Source organism: Taudactylus pleione, unplaced genomic scaffold (assembly GCF_031769625.1).
Source record: "Taudactylus pleione unplaced genomic scaffold, aTauple2 ptg000046l, whole genome shotgun sequence".
Lineage (NCBI taxonomy): Eukaryota > Metazoa > Chordata > Amphibia > Anura > Myobatrachidae > Taudactylus > Taudactylus pleione.
In genome coordinates this window covers 3,769,401-3,792,726 of record NW_028284448.1, presented here as the reverse complement: position 1 = coordinate 3,792,726, position 23,326 = coordinate 3,769,401, and the positions used below count along the sequence as shown (strand labels likewise).

Below are 23,326 nucleotides of genomic sequence, written 5' to 3'. Positions count from 1 at the left end.
CACTGCACGTAACCATATGCAAAAAATAGGAACATATTTCTTAGAAATTAATATATATCTTTCTTGTTAGTGTTCTCCATGGTCAGACTTGTATGGATATGGTGTGTGGCTACTCAGAAAATATTACCCATTAAAGGATGGTTCTATTGCCAATTGTCACACAAAGCAATATGGCCTCAGTTACAGCAGAAATCTTATGAAAAGTGAATTTATAATTGTATGTGTGATTTAACTTGGAAGATACAGCTTGAGTCTCCCATATCCAAAATGCTTGGGACCAGAAGAATTTTGGATATCAGATTTTTCCATATTTTGTAATATTTGCATACCATAATGAGATCTTGGGAACTGAACCCAAAGATAAAAACAGAATGCTCTTTTGTTTCATATACATCTAATACACACAGCCTAAAGGTACGTTTATACAATATTTAAAAAAAAAAAAAAGACCAGATGCACCATACAACCATTAATAATTATACATAATATGCAAGGTTTTGGCATACATTTGGCCAAAATTATGAGCTTACCCACCAGCGTCAAGGTAACCTCATTGGGTAAGTCCCTAACACTATGGGGGTTCATGTCTGGGGCGTGGGGCACCCCCAAACCATCCCAGGTAATTTCAAAAATGTTGGGGGTGCCTTGCTTCTTGGACGTGAACCCCTTAATGTTAGGGACGCTGGTATAGAGGAGCCTTGACGTTGGCCCAGCGCTTATTCATATATTTGCAAATGTATGTAACCAATACCACTGAATTTCTATTATTATGTAGGATTCAAGTATTTTTGATTAGCTGCAGTGTGCTGGAGGGCAAATTCCTTTTTTCTTATGTTCTACAATATGTTTAATAATTTTGTGCATTAAACAATGTTTGTTTACATTGAACCATCAAAAAGCAAAGGTGTTACTATCTCAGACATGCTCAAAAAATTCTGTATTTCAGAATATTTCGTATTTTCGCATATTTGGATATGGGAGACTCAACCTGTAGTTAATATTGGTTTTAAGTTATCTTTTGAAAATGAATTGGCAACTACAATATGTAGTGCTGTGGAATGTGTCAGTAATCAGAATGCAGAAAGGAATTCCTGTAGTATAAAGAGAATGGCACATAATGAACTCAAAGGCGCATTATTTTTTATAAATCATTACTGTATTGGATGAATTTTTCTTTTTTTTTTTCTGGAATTGTGAATTTGTCAGCTGATTTATTTATTTTTTGTTTTGAAAAACATTGCCAACTCTGGAAGAAATAGTAAATGGTTATGTAACTACATCAATTTCTTCACAATTTTTAATTTAAAATACTATTGGCCTTGTGAGTGAAGCCAACAGAAGTTTGTTTTCTGAAAGGATGAAAATGTAAGAGCTGCTGTGTGTGGAAACAAATAGTGCTTTGCTATCTTTGTTGAAATACTGAATTCATAGAAAATTGTGCTCTTGAAAAAGTACTGCTGTCACATTGCAGCTAAGATAAGCTGTTCATTTGTACAATTTTATTGTTCTGAATATAATACCCCTTTCTTATATGAACATCCCTCCTGCTTTCATGTTATTGATCTGCGTTTGCCAACTTCCCTTCCAAAAATATCATTCTTCTGAGAGCCTCAAATAAAATCATGCATCAAGAATGAATACAAACTGTGACAATGCAGCACAAATTCGCTAGTGCAGACAAGGTTCATTTGCATTTTTGTACTCAATATGTTGTGCAACACATGGTTATTTAAAAGAATTATTGTTCCAAAGCAGATATAGAAACTTTCATTAGCTAAAGATGCTTGGAATAAACAACTATAATACCTCATCACAGCACGTCTCTCTAAAATGTCATGTATATTATAGACATTCTCATCTACCCCCATGCATTCTTTCTTGTTAAAAAGCTCATTCTTGTCACAGGCTGTTCTGACTCAGTCGCGCAGGAGGCGGTCTCCAGCTTTCTCATCTATTATTATTCGGGTAACCTGGCTAGGGTTGTTGAGATGTCCAGGCTACCTGCTGCTAAACATTGGTTGCTTATAGTGAGTCACGCAGCTGCTGTACCATGCCATGTGCTCCCCTGGATTGCCAAGTGTCCTCGTTTGACACACCCCACACTGGGGCCTACACTTCAGTGCTGGAAAACATTTATGAATTCTTTCTTTTAGCAGCTATTGCGCTGAGCGTAAAAATTTGTTGGTCACGGGGGCTCCTCACTTTAAAAAATTGGGGTCCTACTCATGGGTTCTGGGTCCCATCACATATTATGGGGGAGGAGGGCAGATGGGGCAGTACTGGGGTCAGGTGGCAGCTTGGACAGTGCTGGGAGTAGGTAGCATTTGGGGTATAGGGGTTAAGGGCAAGCAACAGTTGGGGTAGAGCAGGGTTAGAGCAGTTGGGACAGTGCTGGAGGGTAAGGAGGAAATAAGCGGGAGGCAGTACTGAGGGTAGGGAGGGGGTAAGGCTAGATAGCAGCTGGGGCAGCACTGGGTGGCAAGGAGGCGGTTAGCTGCTTACTTTTGAGTGATGTCCATGGACTGTGGGAGTGGCCGTCATGCCGGAAAGTCTTTGGTCTGGGAGTCAGCACGTGATGGGAGGAGGGGCGCAAATGCCGGCAGCTAGACAGAGGAACTTTAAGCTGCAGGACAAATGGAGGCAGAGTGGGCTGGGCAGTAGTGTAAGGTCAGTGTCACCTGCCCTGTACCCTGGAGCTGAGGGGTCATCACAAGGCAAGCGCCCAGTGGTGGCCACAGTGGAACAGGGCCTTGAACTGGCCATGCGTGACCAGACACTGCAGGGCCAACTACAATGCAGCCGCAAGTCATACAGGCAGTCCCCTCCCAGAGTTGGCTTACCGGAGAGGAAGGAGGCAGCAATCACCAGCGGCTGCCCGCGATAATATCTTAGCGGCCCCCAGGGGGTAGGAGGCAGTGGGGGGGGTGGTCAGCAGGGCTCAGGCGGTGATTGGTTGGGGAAACACTGAAGACTGTTATTGGCTGCTGCAGCAAGCACAGGTCAGTGACAGTGCGTCCCTCAGTGCCTGTAGCACATAAAAACGTCCTATAGCGTGTATTTTGCGATCACATCTTTTTTTTGAGCAATCCTGATTTTCTTCCAGGCCTTTCGACCTCAAGCCTCTACAGGCCTAAGCAGGTGTCTTACACCTCTCTCACTTAGTTACGCTAGGTGGCTTGCAGTTCTTCATGGATCTCCAGCAGACTCATCTCCCACCTCGGTTATTTTGGGCCTATCTCCAGATTAAACACTATATTTCATCTCTTACTCCTGGCCATCCGTGGTGTACCCCAACTAAGTTTGAATCTCTTTATTTGATAGAAACCACACCGAGACACCCTTTCTCTTTGTTGTACCAGTTCTGTCTTGAGAGTTCTACTGCCTCTTTATTTTCTTGTGTTTCTGCTTGGCATGGTGAACTATTGAGGGAATTGACGGAGGAACAATGGTCCCGAATTTTCAGTTTTACCTTTGCTAGTTCTTCTTCACTTGTTGTCTTAGAGACTCGGTATAAGATTCTAGCTAGGTGGTACAGGTGCCCTGTACACATTCATCAGATGTTCCCAAATTTATCTGCTCCATGTTGGAGATGTGGCAAGGCATTGGGTTTTCCTCTCCATATTTGGTGGCGCTGTCCAGTGCTGGTTGACTTCTAGAAGACAGTTCAGCAGATAACAGGATTGATCACCGGTCTCCCCTTACCTAAAATACCTGAGTTTTGGCTGCTCAACTAATGGCCATATCCATTTTGACTTCTAAAAAGTCCTTGCTTTGACATCTGGTGAATGCTGCAAGGACAAGTGTGCTGTGTTTTTGGAGGTCCTAAACTTGCTCCCCAGCTCTCCGCAGTTCCAGAGAGTAGATCATAGTATGCTTATGGAAGATCTCACCTCTTCTTTGAAATCACGTTCTTCTGATTTTACGGCCACTTGGTATAGTTGGTCGAGTTTTTTAGGAAACCTCAGATTATAGAATGTATATTACCCCTCTTCCCCCTATGATAAAATAATTTACATGGGTGACTTTTCCTTCCCTACCTCTTTTCATCTTTTCTCCTCCTTTGTTGTACTTTACTTCTTTTTATCTGATTGTTTTAAAATTGTGTTTATTTTTCAACTAAATCAGCAATATACAGTGTGGTTATAGTGAGATTTTTTTATGGTTATGTGCAAGTATTTGATTTAAATTCTTGATCTTTGTATTTGCAGTGCTATTCATTTTTACTGTGTTGTACGTGGTGATTTTCTTTCAATAGAAATAGATTATACAAAAAAAGCTAAATCTTTTTAGAATTGATTTTAGAAAGCCTCATTTTTATTTAAAGGAAAAAATATGTAATTTAAAACTGTGTTCATAGTCAACTGTTACTTGTTTTTAGAATTCACCATCATACAGATGTGTCCTCCCACCTAGATTGAATTTGACCATTAGTAAATTTATCCCTATCTAATTTCATGTTGTGTTATTGGGGCTAAATCACACATTTACCAACAGACCATTTTTTATTTATTTTTTGAAGTGTTAGTAAATGTGTAATTTAGCCCCAGAAACACATCAACTTTGATTGAAATTGACCATTAGTAAATTTACTCCTTAGCCATATAGCGCGAGACACTGACACTGTTCAATACATGTAAAATATATGTTTTCTAGCCTGGCATGTGCAAATTTATTGTAGCAGACTCCTTAAATATAAATGCTAACACCTTGCACACCATCATTCAGTACTGAATCATGGGATAAGTCACTTTGGATTTGCCATTGTAATACATCTGTATATAACCTGCAGCTGTACAACATGTATATTGTTTAGGTATTTAGGCTTGCATCATCTATTGTCACTCAAAAAATCAAAACATTTTTAATGTATTTTTTATGCTATGAAGGGATTTTCATAGCCCCACCTTCTGGTTAACTCTCTGTGTGAAGTGTTAAGTAATGCTGTGATGCACACACTTTCGGTCAGAATAACACAGGAGAGTTTTTCACATAGTTACAGAGATGTTTGAAGTGTCCTAAAGCTTCTACCCAGGAGATGGCATCCAGATTCATCAACATGCCACAATTCGTTTTGAATAGCCTGTTATGTTCTTGTCTTTACACACACTTAGGCATAACCCTCATAATCAGATTCTCTCTCCTGATCCCCTTCACAAGCACCCACTGTTTTGGGAAGAGCTACAAGCTGAACACCACCTCTGTCATTCTGAACATAGATGGTTATTTGCCCCCATCCTGGTCTTGCTGGCTTGAAAGGACAGTGGTCATAAACCTCATTCTACCCATCAGCCCCTCTTCAGTATAGGCTTGGGGCATCTCTATGGCATAGTACCTGGCATCCATTTTGGCGCCACCTCTCACTGCATTCTCCTCTGGGGACCTAAAGTTCTCTCATACAAGTGGGGCACCATGGTGGTGGAGTTGGGGTTCTACCATCCTTTGATTGCTCCCATCATCTCATACTCTCAGAACCATCTGTATCATTCTTCACTTTTGAGGTTCATGCTATTCACCTCTTCCAACCTGCTCACCTTCGTGTAGCTGTAATTTATCGTGACCCTGGCTCTAGCTCCAAATTCCTTGACAAGTTTGCTTCTTGGCTACATTGCTTCATCTCTTCAGACCTTTCCTTTCTCATCTTAGGTAACTCAGATATCCCTATTGATGACCCCTCTGCTTCTTAATTACGTACCCTCACTTCTTCACCTGTTCTCTCTCAGTGGACCTCCAATTTGAGACCCTTCTCTCCTCCCAGTCCTCTAACCCTCGCCATCTATTCACCACTTTAAACTCCCTCTTCTGCCCCACACTCTTCGCACCCTCTCATCACTCCCTGCTCTTTACTTCACCACTTACTTATTTAATCCATATGCAGGAAATCACATCCCACCAGACTCTCACCACCCCATTCCCTTCTTCCCAGCCTGCCTATCCTCATCTTCCCCATCCATTTTGCCAACTTTGACTTTGTTCTTCCCAGTACTTGGAGATGAAGTCATGGCCCTAATCCGATCCCCCCTCCCCTCCGCCTTGACCCTATCCCTTCAAATTTCCTTCAGTCTCTTTTTCTCTGATGCCTGTTCCCATCTAGCCCATCTCTTCAATATTTCCGTCTCATCAGGAACTGTTCTCTCTGCATTCAAGTATGCCTTGTCTACCCCAATCTTAAAAACCCACCATTGACCCTGACACACACTAATTACCGCACCATCTTCCTCCTCCCCTTTGCCTCCAAACTCCTTTAGGGTATTGTCTACAATTACCTTACTGCCTTTCTTTCCTCCCATTCCCTGCTTTGACCCATTTCAGTCTGCTCCCATTCCCTGCTTTGACTTATCCTCTCTACTCCACAAAAACTGCCTTCACTAAAGTCAGCATTGACCATGTTGCTGCCATATTCAAGAACCACTACTTCCTCTTCATTTTTCTTGACCTCTCTGCTGCTTTTAGCACTGTGAAACACCCCTCCTCCTGCAAATCCTTCTTTCCCTAACTCTGCATGATACTGCCCTCTCCTTGCTGTCCTCCTACCTCTCTGACCATTCTTACTCTGTCTCCTCGCATGACTCAACTTCTCTCCAACTTCTACCAGTAGGTGTCCCCCAAGTTTTTGTGTTCTTGGTCCTCTCCTATTCTCCATTTATAAATCCTCTTTAGATTAGCTCATCAGCTCTTTTGGCTTCGAATATCATTTCTATGCTAATGACACTCAGATCTACCTCTCCCCTGACCTTTCCCTCTCTCTTCTCACATATCTCCAACTGTTTCTCTGCCATTTCCTCTTTGATGTCCCAGCACTTTCTTAAAATTAACATGTCTAAGACTGAGCTGATAATCTTTCCACCTTCCTGAATTACCTCACCTTCCACAATTTATATATATATATTGATAGCGCCACTATTTTTCCTCTAGCCCTAAAGCGCGCTGTCTTGGAGTTATTCTTGACTGCTCACACATTGTTTACCTTTCGCAGTCCTGCCGTTTCCATCTCAAAAATAACTCCAGGATCAGACCCCTTTTCACCCTGGGGGCAACTAAGACCCCCATCCACTCACTGGTCAATTCCCAACCGGACTACTGTAAACTCTACTTATTTGGCCTCTCTGACTCCCATCTCTCTCTACTCCAATCTGCCCTCAATGCTCCTGCCCGGCTCATCTTCCTCTCAAAACGTACTACATATGCTGTCCCTCTCCTACAAGCACTGCACTGGCTCCCCTTCAGAACCCAATTCAAATTCCTCACTCATACGTACCAATCCTCTTCCATTTCGTGTTGGACCTTATCTCCCTTTACTCTCCCGCCAGCCCACTTTGCTCCACCAATGAATGCCGCCCTTCCATCCAACAAATTGTTTTCTCCCACTCTTGCCTGTAAGACTTTGCCGCTGCTGCTCCTTTCCCTCTCTCCCTCTTCCGATCAGACTCTCCACCTTTCTACAAACCTTCAAATGGGCTCTCAAGACCCACTTCTTTATCAAAGTCTCCCAGATCTCATCCTAACCTACTGCCCCATGATCCTTTCTCACCGTCTCTCCCGTGTTTGTCTACCCCTGCCCTGCAGACTGTAGGCTCTCATGAGAAGGGCCCTCTTTCTTCATGTGCTTTACATTCCCTCACTTATACCATTTTCTCTCCACTGCCTACAGTTGCACTTTTCCAGTGGGTATTATGACTGCTGATGCAGCAATATTTATAATCCATGTCCTGCAATGTTTTGTACTGTAAGTGACTCTATTTTTGTTTTGTTCATACTGTTGCTGTCTATGTACCTTTGTAAGGCGCTGCGACCCCTTGTGGCGCCATATAAATAAAGGAGGATGATAATGTCAAAGGACCGTTTTACACACACTGAACACACACACAGGGCAATATAATAGTTGCTTTATACATACAAAGTACATGGATCATTTCTAGAGATTATCACTACACATTTTAACTCAAACTACAGGAGATAAAAAGGTAAAATTTGAAATTTGTAGTCTGTTTTGATGTTCCAATAGTAATTACAGCAGGCTTGCTGACTCTTGGGGGCAGCTAGGTCAGCGCTACAGGTGGCGGCATCTGATTTTCGGGAGCCGTTAGGCCATTACAGTGCAATAAAAATTGTGAAATATAATGTAAAAAAAAAAAGAAATAAAAATTGGAGTAGTTGATGCGGGATGGCCCATAAGTTCTTCAGTTTCCCCCCAAAGTAAAAAAAAAAATACTGGTAGGTTAATTGGCTTCTAACAGAAATGAAGCTTAGTTTGTATGTGTTGGAGGATATTTAGACTGCAAGCTCCAATAGGGACTGATGTGAGTGATTCTCTGTACAGCACTGTTATATGACAGGTGCTGTGTGAATAAACAAAAATTTGGTAAATGTCATTCCACCACTTACCCTTACTTGTGTGGTTCCACCCCCACCCAATACAGCTTACCATGACATAAATGTAAGAGTATTTTTTTAGTTTCTAACTCCTTTCAAGTAAGTTTTAAGTAAGAATACAAAAAACGATGAAGGATGCCAGGTTAGAAATAAAGGTGATTTTAGTTAGGTTAGGGTTTTTTTTTTTTAGTTTTTTTTTTTTATTTATAATTAATCTTCTTTGGAAACATTGAGTAGAGTAGGGGAGACAAGATAATGCGTCAGGCCACTGCAAATGTTTAAAAAACATTACTTTATGCTTTACTTCTACTAAATGGCTGTAGATTTACAAGCTATCTCCGCTATGAATTACAGAAATAGATGAAACGGCAAATATGATGGCTCATATTATGTATCCTAAAAAAATAAAACTTTGCTACAGTAAACCTTGCTCCATCTGTAGTTTTAAATTGGAGGGGGCTGGGTGCAAGTTGAGGGTACATCTTGTTTATTTATAGCACTGCCTCTTATGTAGTATGAAATGGATTTAACACAACCAAAATGAGTTCGTCAGGTGAACTCTCTAGCACTGCCAGTATGTCAGTGACATTTTATCAGATGAAAATTGGAAAAGCCTTTGAGAATTTAGTGTTAAACTCTTTTGTGAATTTGTTGTCTTGTACTTGTAGAAGTTGTTGCTGAGATTTTACATGCTGCACATTTTTTTACTCTGGCTACATTCAACATTTTAGCATTGGATATAAATATTTTGTATTGTTTGTGCTTCGTTGTTACCACTGACACAGAGACCATATACAGTTATATGGTTATAGTGTGTTTACTAAATCGTCTCTAACAATAGCGATACAATGGAAAGCAACATAATGAGTATTTATCAAACATTAGTTTGATTTTCACAAATTAAGATTTGCACATAAAATCAGATATGAATTAAAGGAAAAGATGGAAAATTATATTAATTCCCTAATTATATTGGTTATACTAAGCATCATCATTTAGATAGCTGAGGTAAAGTTTATTGTAGATAACTGCACCATTGGTAAGTTTGTAATATAAACTCAACAGATAAATTTCACTGCGAAACAATTGGGTTGTTCTTCACAAACCATGCAGTGCCATCCAGAATGAGTTACAATCCTCATGCCATACTAATCAACAACACTCTGAAGTCTACTTCTAATTTCACAAAACATAAATGTAAAAATAATGATGAGAATAATTAGTTGCCTCGCTTGCTACCAGTATATTTCTATACATTAAGTCAGGGGTGGGGAACCTTTTATCTGCCGAGGGCCATTTTGATATATATATAACATTCGCGGGCAAGCTGTAGGCCACGCCCCCTCCATGTGATGTCACAAGGGGTAGGGCCACATTTGCCGGTGATTACAGCAATGCCTGGAGCATCCTGAGGATGCTCCGGGGAGCTGTAAGAGCAGCGGTGTGACCGTCTGAAGTGTACTAAGGACGCTCCTGGTGGCATAGATTCTGGCTGCAGGGTGCCATTCTAGGCACCCTGCTAGCCAGATGAGGCTAGCATAAAAAAGCTCAGATGGCCAGACCAAATGATTCTGGGGGCCTTATACGGCCCCCGGGCCTGAGGTTCCTCATCCCTGCATTAAGTGAAGAATGCATTGGAAGAACGGGATGCGTTTAATATACCTACGGCTGGGCTGCCGGAATCCCAGTTAGTGTTACAAGACCGGCGCCGGAATCCAGACATGGCTGGAGATGCTGACGCCAGAATCCCGACAGCCGGCATCACGATCGGAAGTATGGCTGGGCCGGGTAGCTGTTAGCCGTGGGCAGAGGGTTAGGTTCAGGCACCGTGGGGGGGAGTTGGGGTTAGGCTGCGGGGGGGGGGGGGGTAGGCTGGGGATAGGCTCCAGACGGGATGGGGGGGGTTAGGGTTAGGCACCAACTGGGAGAGGTTAGGGTTAGGCATTAAGGGAGGAGGGTTGGGTTTATTCACTTACTGGGAGGGTTAGGGTGCGGGGTAGGGAGGGTTAGTGTTGGGGTGCAGGAATGGAGGGTTAGGGGGTGAATAGGGCAGGGGAACACTATTTACCGTTCCCCTGTCGGGATTGTAGCTATCGGGATGCCGCTGTCAGTCTATTGACAGCCGGCATCCCAACTGTCGGGATATCATACCGATTCAGGAAGAACATTTAACACTACAGCACTATAGAGAGTACCTTTTTTTTTTTTTTTTTTCCCTGATACTATTGCACACATCCAGTCTACATTGGAGGTTGGCTGTAAAATGCACTTTCGGCAATGTACATAGGGGGGGTTTCAATTTAGGTGCAAAAATAGTAAAAATCCCGCACCTGCAGGGTTTCTGGATTCTTGCTATTCAATTAGGTGCAAGGACTGGGAACCACCCTCCCTAATGACTAAGCAATCGGAAGTTACCAGTTAGCCTAATTGGTCTATAATTACTCGCTTTCTGAAGTGCGGTCTTCCGCCAGGCTGTCGGGACACAGTCTCCTGCAGCAAGCGTGTGTGATTGCGTGACCCCCTTCCCCCCGTGTGTGCGAGCCCCCCTGGATGCAGCAGCAGGGAGAACTACATATCCCAGCAGCCATGTATAAATAACAAATGTTTAGCTCTCACCACAAATAGATGGGGGATATGATCGCTTATTCTATATCATAAAGTAGCTACATTTTGTTGGCTCTGATACAAAATGCCTCACCAAAGGCTGGTCACTTGACCCCGAGTTTAAGATGTCAGGTTGATGAAAAAGTCATACGTTCCTTGATTTGGCCCTTCGTTTTGCCCACATAAATGAGCCCACATGGGGAGGAAAATTAAATAGACAACACCTCTTAAACCTGGTTAGTTTGCAGGCCATGGGCAATTTAGAAAAGTGGCACCCACAGGACTCCACAAATAGAATAAAGACCCCAGACTGTGGGAAGGCTCCAACATTTCAGATTTTACTCTTGTCATCTTTCCCTGATGACAGAGTAAAATCTGAAACCTTTGGTCCTTCCCACAGTCTGGGGTCTTGATTCTCTTTTTCATACTCTCATTCCTCCCAATTGACCCCCTAGTACAGCCATGGACACAAGTATTGGTTTTCACAAAGTGAAAACATCAGGACTGACTGTAGCGCTCACCTTTCCTTCTGCGGACAAGTGTTTTCCAGATGCCCCAAACAATCTGAAAGGGGATTCATCAGAGAAAATAACTTTACCCCAGTCCTCAGCAGTCCAATCCCTGTACCTTTTGCACAATATCAGTCTGTCCCTGATGTTTTCCCTGGAGAAAAGTGGCTTATTTGCTGCCCTTCATGACACCAGGCCATCCTCCAAAAGTCTTCGTCCTGTGTCATGCCAACAGTAAAGCATCTTGAGACCATTGATCACTCACAATTTTGCCTATGAACACAGCCATGAATAAAGAATGGTACCAAAGCATCCTCCAAGAGCAATTTCTCCCAACCATCCAAGAACAGTTTGGTGACGAAAAATGCCTTTTCCAGCATGATGGAGCACCTTGCCATAAGGAAAAAGTGATAACTAAGTGACTCGGGGAACAAAATATTGAAATTTTCTGTCCATGGCCAGGAAACTCCCCAGACCTTAATCCCATTGAGAACTTTTGGTCAATCCTCAAGAGGCGGGTGGACAAACAAAAACCCACAAATTCGGACAAGCTCCAAGCATTGATTAGGCAAGAATGGACGGCCATCGGTCAGTATGTGGCACAGAAGTTGATTGACAGCATGCCAGGGCAAATTGCAGAGGTCTTGAAAAAGAAGGGACAACACTGCAAATATTGGCCCTCATTCAGAGCTGTACGCTCTGAGCAGAGCGCACGCTCTGAATGAGGGCCGGGCTCCATTTTCATGGAGCGTCCTCCTGGACGCTCGTATAGCTGTGGGTCACCACCCACAGGCTATACGAGCGTGCTTTGTGATGGCCGCGATGGTCGAGACCATCGCGACCATCGAAATTGCGAGCCGGAGCCTGCGGTTGAGGTTTTCAACCGCAAGCTCCGGAGTGATTTTGGCTCTATCAGAGCCAAAATCACTCCCACTGACATCACTAGTGATGTCAGTGGGCCGGCTTCTGACGGGAGGCGTTCTCGTGGGAACGCCCCCGTCAGGGAGGCATGCCCCCGGCACGCCCACCAAAGGGGGCGTGCTGTCAATCAACATTGACAGCACGCCCCCTTTGATCGGACACAACGAGCGAAGGACTTTCCTTCGCTCGTCGCGTCTGGCGCATGCGCACGACGTAGCTCCCTCCGTCGTGCGCATGCTCAGTCCATAACATCGACCCACTTGCGAGCGGACAGCCGCTCGCGAGTGGGTCTGAATCAGGCCCTTTGACTCTTTGCATAAACTTAATGAAACTGTCAATAAAAGCCTTTGACACTTACGAAATGCTTGTAATTTTACTTCAATATACCATAGTAACATCTGACAAAAAGGTCTAAAAACACTGAAGCAGCAAACTTTGTGAAAACCAATACTTGTGTCATTCTCAAAACTTATGGCCATGGCTGTAGAATGTTCATTCTGATTTGTGTAGGGGATGGGTAAGTGTTGAACTACCGCACGCTTTTGAGGCAGGTGTTTCCACAGCGTGCAGCATAAATAAATGCCTCCATATGCTGCAGACATTTTCACTGTCCCACTCTCAAGACCTCCAATGATAGATTGATAGATAAATAGATATGTATGTGTATGTTCGTGTGTCTATGTATAATGTCTGCGCCATAGCTTGATAATCAATGCAGACTACAGGGAAAGCACTGTTTAATGCTAAACCGTAAACTGGATTGTATGGTTTTGTATAGTATAGAAAAACGTTTTGTAGTCATAAAGTCAACATTCAGAATGTCGACTGATACCAAACAGTGGTATCTACTAAAGCAGATTTATGAAATTATGTACAGTAGAAATCAGAAGCATGTCACAAGCATTAACTAATGTAAACATTTGTTAATGGATTTCTACATCTCTCATTCACTGCTCCTTACAATGACAGGTCTTGCAGTCAGTCATTTTGTAAGGAGCAGTGAATGAGAGATATAGAAATTGCCCCTAAAAGTTGTACGCCATTAACAAATGTTTACACTCTGTAGTTTTTTTTTTTTTTTTTTTTTTTTTTTCTTACTGATGTGACTAGTAATTGTACATATGATTATATTTCTGTGTGTTCTGTTTTCCTAAGGATATAAAGACATCCTTCATTGTAAATCTTTCACAAGTTTTTGCATCATTTATAATCGGCATTGAATTAAAAACATTTGTAAACAGGGATGTTGAACAGAGGATTAGCAACAACTTCTGTGACTCATCTGCTGGGTTTACCAGGGTATTTTAATTACTAGGAGATGAGCATTGTGCAGAATTCATCAATGTGTTTTTCAGCATCCTCAGGGATTCATGTGTTAGAGAAGTTGTATTTAAGCAATGCACTGTGAAATGTAATGCAGTAGGAAATTTTAATTTACTGCAGAAAGTTAATTCAAGTTTTGGTGTCTCACTTTATTTTTAAATAATGTTTGTGTAGAAATGTAAGTTACTACTATTTTGCTGGTTAAAACAGTTACCTACATAACTGTAGTTAAATTATTATTTACATTCATGTTTGAGATTAAATTCAACTTGCAGTGAAAAGGAAATAGACCTAGAATAGTTGCATAAAAACATTTTTTTAAAGACTTCTTTACTGGCTAGCGTTGTAAAGTAACTTACAATGCATGCAATTTAATGCAAAGTACATCTTAATGCAGGGATACACCTATTAAATGTTTTAAAGAAAAGGATTTTCTTCCAACTCTTGAGAGTAACTTCCTTGCATACATCAGCAAAGCACAAGATTTCCATTACGTGAGCGACCTTTCCTCTGTATGGAGCGTGATAAAACGTAGGTAAATAACCAATAGGAGAGAGATGAAGAATAACTCTTGTACTCCACAAAATAGATTTAATACTGTATGTCTTGCACCAGATATACTAATAATCTATCCTTTAGCTGATCATTTAATTGGAACTCTGCTTTTTCTTTAGGTTTCTTGATCAAATAATCTTAACAGCAAAAGGTAGCATATTTAAAGACGCGTAAATAAAACCGTCCCTCTATACAGAAATGTCTTGAGAAAGAGTGATAGCGTGTAAGCAGCTGCCCCATACATAAGTGTAACATGTTTAAATAAGCAGAAGCGTTCTTTGATCATAGATTCTCTCTTAATTTTACTTAGGACTTCTATTCTATACAAGGACAAAGCAAGTACAGGTTTTCCTCTGTGTGTAATGAGTGATCTTGAACAAGAGCAGAGCATGGCAGATAGGGGTTTTTTTTAGACTCTCTTGAGGTTTTCTTTCCATATAATTAGCTCACTGTGACTTGCAGGAGCTTTTCACACCCAAGGCTTCAACACTGCATACGTACAGGATCTCCTTCAGGATGTTATTGGTCTTGTTAAAACCTAATTTGGAAAATAATTAAAAAATAACTTGTTCTGAGCAGTATCGCCTGAAAGAAATTAAAATAGTAGAGTGTGTGTTTGTTTATTTTCTGGAAATAAATATACACTTGATAATTATATTAAGATTACATGCTCTGTTAGATATAAAAGCTCTACATGTTTTATTTTTAAAATGTTTTATCTGAAGTGTTCAGAATGTCTGTCATGGGATAATAGTGTGTGGGCATCTTTCTGGTAAGCTAAGAGTGTGTCTGGTAAGCTAAGAGAGAGAGAGAGAGAGAGAGAGAGAGAGAGAGAGAGAGAGAGAGTGTGTGTGTGTGTGTGTGTGTGTGTGTGTGTGTGTGTGTGTGTGTGTGTGTGTGTGTGTGTGTGTGTGTGTGTGTGTGTGTGTGTGTGTGTGTGCTTTAGATAGATATCTTGTACTACAGACTATTCTTTAATATTAGTCTCATTGCTTTACAAACTGGATAATGGTGACAGTGTTCCCTGTCTGTCCTATTGGAAGATATACAGTCAGGTGCATAAATATTGGGACATTGACAGAATTTTCATATTTTGGCCTCTATTCACCACCACAATGGCTTTGAAATGAAACAAACAAGATGTGCTTTAACTGCAGACTTTCAGATTTCATTTGAGGGTAATTACATCCAAATCAGGTGAACGGTGTAGGAATTACAACGGTTTCTATATGTGCCTCCCACTTTTTAAGGGACCAAAGGTAATGGGACTATCAACTCAAAAGCTATTTCATGGACAGGTGTGGGCTATTCCCTCGTTATTTCATTATCAATTAAGCAGGTAAAAGGTCTAGAGTTGATTCTAGGTGTAACATTTGCATTTGGAATCAGTTGCTGTCGACTCTCAATATGAGATCCAAAGAGCTGTCACTATCAGTGAAGCAAGCCATCATTAGGCTAAAAAATCAAAACAAACCCATCAGAAAGATAGCAAAAACATTAGGTGTGGCCAAATCAACTGTTTGGAACATTCTTAAAAAGAAAGAATCCACCGGAGAGCTGAGCAACACCAAAAGACCCGGAAGACCACGGAAAACAACTGTGGTGGATTAAAGAAGAATTATTTCCCTGGTGAAGAAAAACCCCTTCACAACAGTTGGCCAAATCAAGAACACTCTCCAGGAGGTAGGTGTATATGTGCCAAAGTCAACAATTAAGAGAAGACTTCACAAGAGTGATTATAGAGGGTTCACCACAAGATGTAAACCATTGGTGAGCCTCAAAAACAGGAAGACCAGATTAGAGTTTGCCAAACAACATCTAAAAAAGCCATTACAGTTCTGGAACAACATCCTATGGACAGATGAGACAAAGATCAACGTGTACCAGAGTGATGGGAAGAGAAGGAAAGGAACTGCTTATGATCCAAAACATACCACCTCATCAGTGAAGCATGGTGGTGGTAGTGTCATGGCGTGGGCATGTATGGCTGCCAATGGAACTGGTTCCCTTGTGTTTATTGATGATGTGACTGCTGACAAAAGCAGCAGAATGAATTCTGAAGTGTTTTGGGCAATATTATATGCTCATATTCAGTCAAATGCTTCAGAACTCATTGGACGGCGCTTCATAGTGCAGATGGACAATGATCTGAAGCATACTGCAAAAGCAACCAAAGAGTTTTTTAAGGCTAAAAAGTGGACTGTTATGCAATGACCAAGTCAATCCCCTGACCTGAATCCGATTGAGCATGCATTTCACTTGATGAAGACAAAACTTAAGGGAAAATGCCCCAAGAACAAGCAGGAACTGAAGACATTTGCAGTAGAGGCCTGGCAGAGCATCACCAGGGATGAAACCAAGCGTCTGGTGATGTCTATGCGTTCCAGACTTCAGTCTGTAATTGCCTGCAAAGGATTTGCAACAAAGTATTAAAAAGTGAAAGTTAGATTTAGGATTGTTTAGTTTGTCCCATTACTTTTGGTCCCTTAAAAAGTGGGAGGCACATATAGAAAGCGTTGTAATTCCTACACCGTTCACCTGATTTGGATGTGATTACCCTAAAATTAAATCTGAAAGTCTGCAGTTAAAGCACATCTTGTTTGTTTCATTTCAAAGCCATTGTGGTGGTGAATAGAGGCCAAAATATGAAAATTCTGACAATGTCCCAATATGTATGCACCTGACTGTATGATTAGGAGAATTCAAGGAATTTCATGACCATAGAAAGGCATTGTCTTTGGAGAATCCAAGGTGACTATTTTAAATGTTTGGGGATTTTTTTGTACTGCATCTGAGCTGAATAACCATTCCCTTAGTACCAAGTTCAGTTAGTAGTTCTACGACTTGCACTTTTAAATGGAGAATAATTTGTTTCCATTCCCAGAACCACTAGTTTCATTATCACAGTTGATATTTGGATGGGTATCACCATCAATGAGGAGGTCCACATTTTTTATTTTCAGTGCTATAGACTGTTGCTTATTATAAACCCATATCAGTACTTTATTGCTGACTAATTCACAATGTGGCATTTACTCATGAAGACTCTTCAGATGATCCTATCTCTGCGGTCATTCAGGTTCTTAAATGCACACAAACTCCTCCCTTTTTTTTTAAACCATCAATCCATTTTCTAAACTGGTTACATATTTCTAAATAAACTATCCTATCATGATTTTTTTTATCTGGCCAAGTATGTATTGCTCTTTATTTAATAATTATCTTTCAGCAACATATTTATTCATCAACTTTTATGTAACAACCGCATATGCTGTAGTGCTTTACAAAATGATGTAAAACAGGGTATTAAGAACCAGAGTTAAAAGGGCACTGCTTGCTAACTTACAATCTATACAGAGGTGTCCTCTTCAAGTCACACCATAAAGTCCTGTTTTGCTCTATTAGCTCCCCACGGACTTTGCAACTTAGCAGCACCATAACACTAATCCTAAGTAACTAGTACACTATAAGCGAACTAAGGCGTCAAAGAAAAAAGTAGCACAATGGAGAAAAAAGTACATACTGTAATCCGTGGTAAAAAGGCAAAAGACAGATCCGATAGAAGTGACCTGCGCATGCATCGTTATGCTTTATATATGACTTTATACTAATTCCTTTGCTACAAAAATACTTATCCTAAAGACCTAATACACCATATGCAAACTTAGATGCAAAATTGAGGGCAAGGTACACAGGAATCGCGGTAGGCGATTCACTCCATGTGGTGCAAAAAGAATAGGTGTATGAGGACACCTCTGTAAATAGTTTTATACATAATGTTTCAGCACCTACAAGATTGCAGTAGGGAAATCTATTTAGTAGGGCCATATTAATTTTTTTCATGAGTTGGAGTATAGAATAATAAAAATAATGTAGTCTTTGCATGAACAATGAAGAGGGAGGTGGTAAATGTTAGCTAAAAAGAAAGTTCGGTACTGTGAGTTTTTCCAGGGAGCGCTTGGTTTCGGACGATATGGGAAAGTCTGGTTTCTCTCTTAATGAGGGAATTCCACAGATTGGGTTCAATCTGAGAAAATTCCTGTAATCTGGAATGGGAGGAAGTGATGAATGAGGATGAGAGTCGCAGATCTTGGTCATTATGGTGGGATGGAGTTGAGAGAGATTTTGTCAGTAAAAGTATGTACAGGTAGTTGACAAAATAGAAAAATGAATCTCCAATATAAGGTCACTTAATAGTGCATTGGGCAATCATGTGCAGCCTGTATAGAAAGTGTCTTCAGTCTACTACAGGAGTAATGTATCCCCATTCTTCCACAAGAAAGTAATTCTTCATGTGTTGTTAAAGATGTTGGAAAGTGCTGTCTCAGGAGTCAAATATCCTTTATTCCCATTCAGTAATATCCCACATGGTTAATTGGGTTCAGTTTAAGTGGATGAGCAGACCTTTACGTATGGAGATACATCACTCAAACCATTGGGCGACCACACTGGGTATTTTGCTATAGTCATCCTGGAAGACAGCCCTGACTAGCTCTCTCAATGTTAGTAATGCAGGTCTTCATAGAAAATATCACTAATACAGATCACAAAAGTCTTGTTTCTTCTATTTTGGTTAAATATTCCCCTCCATTTACTCACTCCTCTTCTGCTTTATAATTTTCTTATTTTAACCTTTTCCTAATATTGCCAAAAGTCTTGTCCAGCATATTGAAATATTACCTAAAAAAAGTTTGTCAGTGATAGAAAGTATAGTTCTATGATTGCTGCTCACGTGGCGCATGAAAGCTCCTTCCCTTGTACTTCAGGCCAATAATCAATAAACATAGTGGTTTGAAACATGGTTGCAAAGTTGTATGTAGTGCAGCTTTTGATTAAAAACAGAATGGAAGTGCATGCCATATTTGTTAATAATATTACTGTTGAGTTAAAGAAAAGCCCAATTACTCATCATGAAAGGGGCTGAATATACTCTTATAGGTGGACACATGTAAAGCCCTAATGAAATGCCTAATTACATTGCTCCTGGGGCATAACTCTGTTCTATTGTGAATAAAATGCTCTCTCCCAAGTGAACATCAAGCTGTGCTTCTAGTATTCCCCATAGTATTTACAATGCCCATCTTCCTAGCCAAGCTGTGTAACTACTACATATATGTTTGAAAAGGGGGTAAAATAGAGTTCATTTTTACTTTCCGACCCCAAGATCCATGGCGGCAAAATTATTTGTACAATCACATACTGTAGATATCATTACAATCTAGTGGTGGAGTTACTATGTCAAAGTAAAAAAAAATCTGATTAATTGAACCATAACCCTTCACATTATTGTTATTTCATATCTGTTTTTATATTTTACATTGCATAATTTTCATAAAGCAATTAAATTATTTTTGTCACAGGAGTTTTACCCTAGCAAAGATGGGACCAAGATACCAATGTTTATTGTCCATAAAAAAGGCATCAAATTGGATGGATCTCACCCTGCTTTTCTATATGGCTATGGGGGCTTCAGCATTTCTATTACACCCAGTTACAGGTAAGAGTCAATACCAACTTATCACAGTTCATCCAAAACAACATAGGTGTTTCATCATGCACCAGTGTAAGCTCAGGAGTAATATTGCACCATTTGTGAATGTATATCCCCATACAGCCCAGCCTACTCTGTGTCCGGCCAACTCTGGGGGGAACCTGTAAAAATAATCAGACGTACCTACTCAATCCTGAATAGCACAGGTGCATCTAGCCTGAGGGTACCAGGGTTGGAAATGTACTAATGTAGTGCCCACACTTACAGCACTATAAGTGCTAGCATGCACTAACGAGAACTGTTCTTTCATACTGGCACTTGTGAAACTGCAGGTGCACCAATGCATGCTATCACTTGTAGGGCTACAAGTACTTGCTCTGTTCTTGGCTTTCCCATGGGGATATAAACTGCTTTTGCAGAATAATCAAAATAAAAATGTTAGAACTTGTTCTTTCTTCTGGGAAATAGACCAGCATTGCCATATGCTGGCATATGTAGCAGAAGGTAAAATCATGAATTCCCTAATCTCCTTTATTGGGATCCTTCACATGTTCATTTCTGACCAATCCTGTTACATTACATATATCATTATTTTGCTGTCTATCATGTGTATAACCTTTCTCAAATACCTACTGGTGGATGAGATGGAGATGTTAAAGCAAAACAAATAATTCCACAGATATAAGTCTGAGTTGCCTGAATACCAGCATGATAATGGAGGCACAATTATATACAGTAGCCCAAGGCTTTCACATTGCTTGAGTGGCAGTATTTATGGGCAGTGATTAGTTACTTTGGGTTTAGCCATAAGATTCTCAAATGGATCCTGCTATACCACACCCGTAATGTGTATTAATACAAATTGGTATGTTTTCGCTAAATATGTTATGGAAAGGTGCACAGAATAAGGATGTCCATTCTCACTTACAGTATACTCCTATTTGCTCTAACTGTTGCACTTCAAATAATTTTGCTAAAAATTGCCCAAATCCACCCCCAAAAGTCAAATACTCCAGGGCCACCCCAGAGCAAATGGCAAATGCACTGTTCAGAAATCCACGCATCGGGCAGACATCAATGTCAGGAGGCCTATTTTAGAAAGAGAAAGGGGTATATACAGGATTATACGCCGAGTCTAATCATAGTGGACCTGTTGCTATATAATATATGGGGTAACCGAATTGATATATTCTATAATCTGCCCCCACCCCATATCAGTGATAACACCCAAATCTGCTCCCAATTTCAGTTTTAAAGGTGAGAGCACCTCTGGGAGAAGGCGGGAAATGATATAACAATTGGGGGAAATCAATTGTTGGAAACTGAGTTTGGGGAGCTGGGTCTTGAGTTGGAAGAAAGAAATCTGTGAATAGTCTCTACAGAACTGAGCATGCACAGTATGGTGCAGCAGCTCTAAAGATTTGAGGTGTCCATCCTGAAAGATCGACCTAAAGATCCTTTACAACAGTCAGATATTAAGTTGAGCTTCACCAGGTCGGCAAAGGCACAATTTGAATACAATAAGCCATCAGAGTCCGCCCCAACCTCACCAAAAAATGAATTGCCACATAACAGAAGACTGCTGGAAAAGTGGGACAGCAACACTTGTAAGGATGTCAAGGGAACCCTATCAGGTCTGCAAGTAGGCCAGCTAATATGGTACCCCAATAACCCATCATCCAGTCCCCCAGATGTACAAGAGAGGCTAAATAATAGAGCTTCAGATTGCACAGGGCCAGACCCCCATATGCCTTGGATCTACTAAGAGTACTGAACTGAATTCTCCCCCACAAAAAAGAGGAGATAATTCTATCAGTAGCTGTATAGACACCCATTAGAAATATAAACAAGGGAATTCTGTACTACTTATAATTTTTGGGGGGCTGGATGACTGTGTTAAAAAGGTTAATTCGCCCTGTGGCTTGGATTAAGTCATAAATGAGTCTGCATTTTCCCCACACATAATTAGTAGTTTTGGGAGTTGCACAAACTCACACATAACAGAACCCCAAGTTCCATTTGGAGGGTGAACCGGAAGGCTAGAGAACCATAAAGGAGAAATATACTGGATTTAGTCCAATTAATCAGAAAGCCAGAAAATGGTCCAACGGTGTCTAATACATTAAGAAGACTGTCCACTGAACCATTCACATCAACCAAGAACAGCAGTATGACTGTTGACCACAAATACGAGAGTCAGAGTGCATCAATCACGCCAACAGCTCTATGGCCAACACAAATACACCAGGGGAAAGTGGGCAGCCTTGTCAGGTACCTCTACCCCATACAAATGGACCCGTAGTATAATCTGTAACACCTCACCTGAGCTGCTGGTGCAGAGTACAGCAAACAAACTGGATAATTTATTTGTAGCTTTCTAGATGTTCAAGGATAATGGGAAGCAAAGTAAGGTGTACTGTACAATAATAATGCTGGGAGAGTTTGCAGTTCCTGTTACAGGGTACAGATGTGTTGCCAAAATGTAAATACAGATAGTATTGTGGTGCAAGCTATGTGCCATTGATATGTAAATTGCAGGGTATATTGTTGCTGAATTATAACCGGGCCATTGGAACAATATTATAAATCATTGGAGATTTGACATTGTATTAATGTTTTTTTACTTCCAGTGTATCCAGGCTGATCTTTGTAAGGCACTTAGGTGGGATTCTTGCTATTGCCAACATCCGTGGTGGAGGAGAATATGGTGAAACCTGGCATAAGGGTTAGTACTTTATAGTTTTCTTTTTAGATTTTTCTGCTCACATTGACAGTAATCTAATGTATGTAATGTGATACATCCAGGACAATGTGCTTTCTGGGCTGCACTAATGATCTAAAAATGGCCTGTTTTTACCCTATCCAATAACCATAAAATTAAAAACTACCTGATCCAACAAGAGGCTAAACATCCAATTCGCAACAAAGCAAAACATAGTGAAATTCTAAAATGTATCTGGTCATTATACAGCAAATTATCTGAAGGCGTTAAATAGTGTAAAGCATTTTGGTGGAGATGTGGGACTGTTGCACAAATAGAGCAGTGTGCATTGAACTACTATTTAGTGTAAAGTGCCTGTAGCTATGCACTTCGAGACCCGCAAGCAACTCTGAGGCTGCTGTTAACGCTCCGGATGTGACGTGAACTGATTTAATGTTCCAATGACTGCTTTCCTAATAGAAGAGAGGTCTCTCACCTTTGTTGGATCTTATTTTATGTATAATGTAAAAAATCGCCACCATAATTTATTTAAAACAATAATGAACTATATCTAAATCATTAAGGGGGCACTATTCTTTGCATAAAAATATTAATTCTATTATTACATACCTCAATGAAAAGTCCCATGGTTGTTTCCCTTTAACCAGAGTGCCAAACTTCACACTATGAGCCGTAGTCAGTTTGAGCCAAGCCGCAATACTTTTCCGCCTGCAAAACATGCGAAATAGGCGAAAAGTCTGGGCCGCGAAAAATTATCGCGCGCGTGCCCGCTTTACCCCGTATTCAATTTGAAAGTACGCGAAAACGGGACCCAGCAAAACTTGAACAGGC

The 23,326-nt window shown here is 40.8% G+C and overlaps 1 protein-coding gene across 1 annotated transcript in view; it reads left to right on the top strand.

Annotated features, from left to right (window-relative positions):
• PREP (prolyl endopeptidase) overlaps window positions 1-23,326 on the top strand; it is a 126,838-nt gene that overhangs the window by 85,712 nt on the left and 17,800 nt on the right. The window contains exons 11-12 of the mRNA XM_088460439.1: window positions 19,643-19,779; window positions 22,404-22,498. Of these exons, the coding sequence (XP_088316565.1) occupies window positions 19,643-19,779; window positions 22,404-22,498 (232 nt within the window). The remainder of the gene's footprint in view (window positions 1-19,642; window positions 19,780-22,403; window positions 22,499-23,326) is intronic.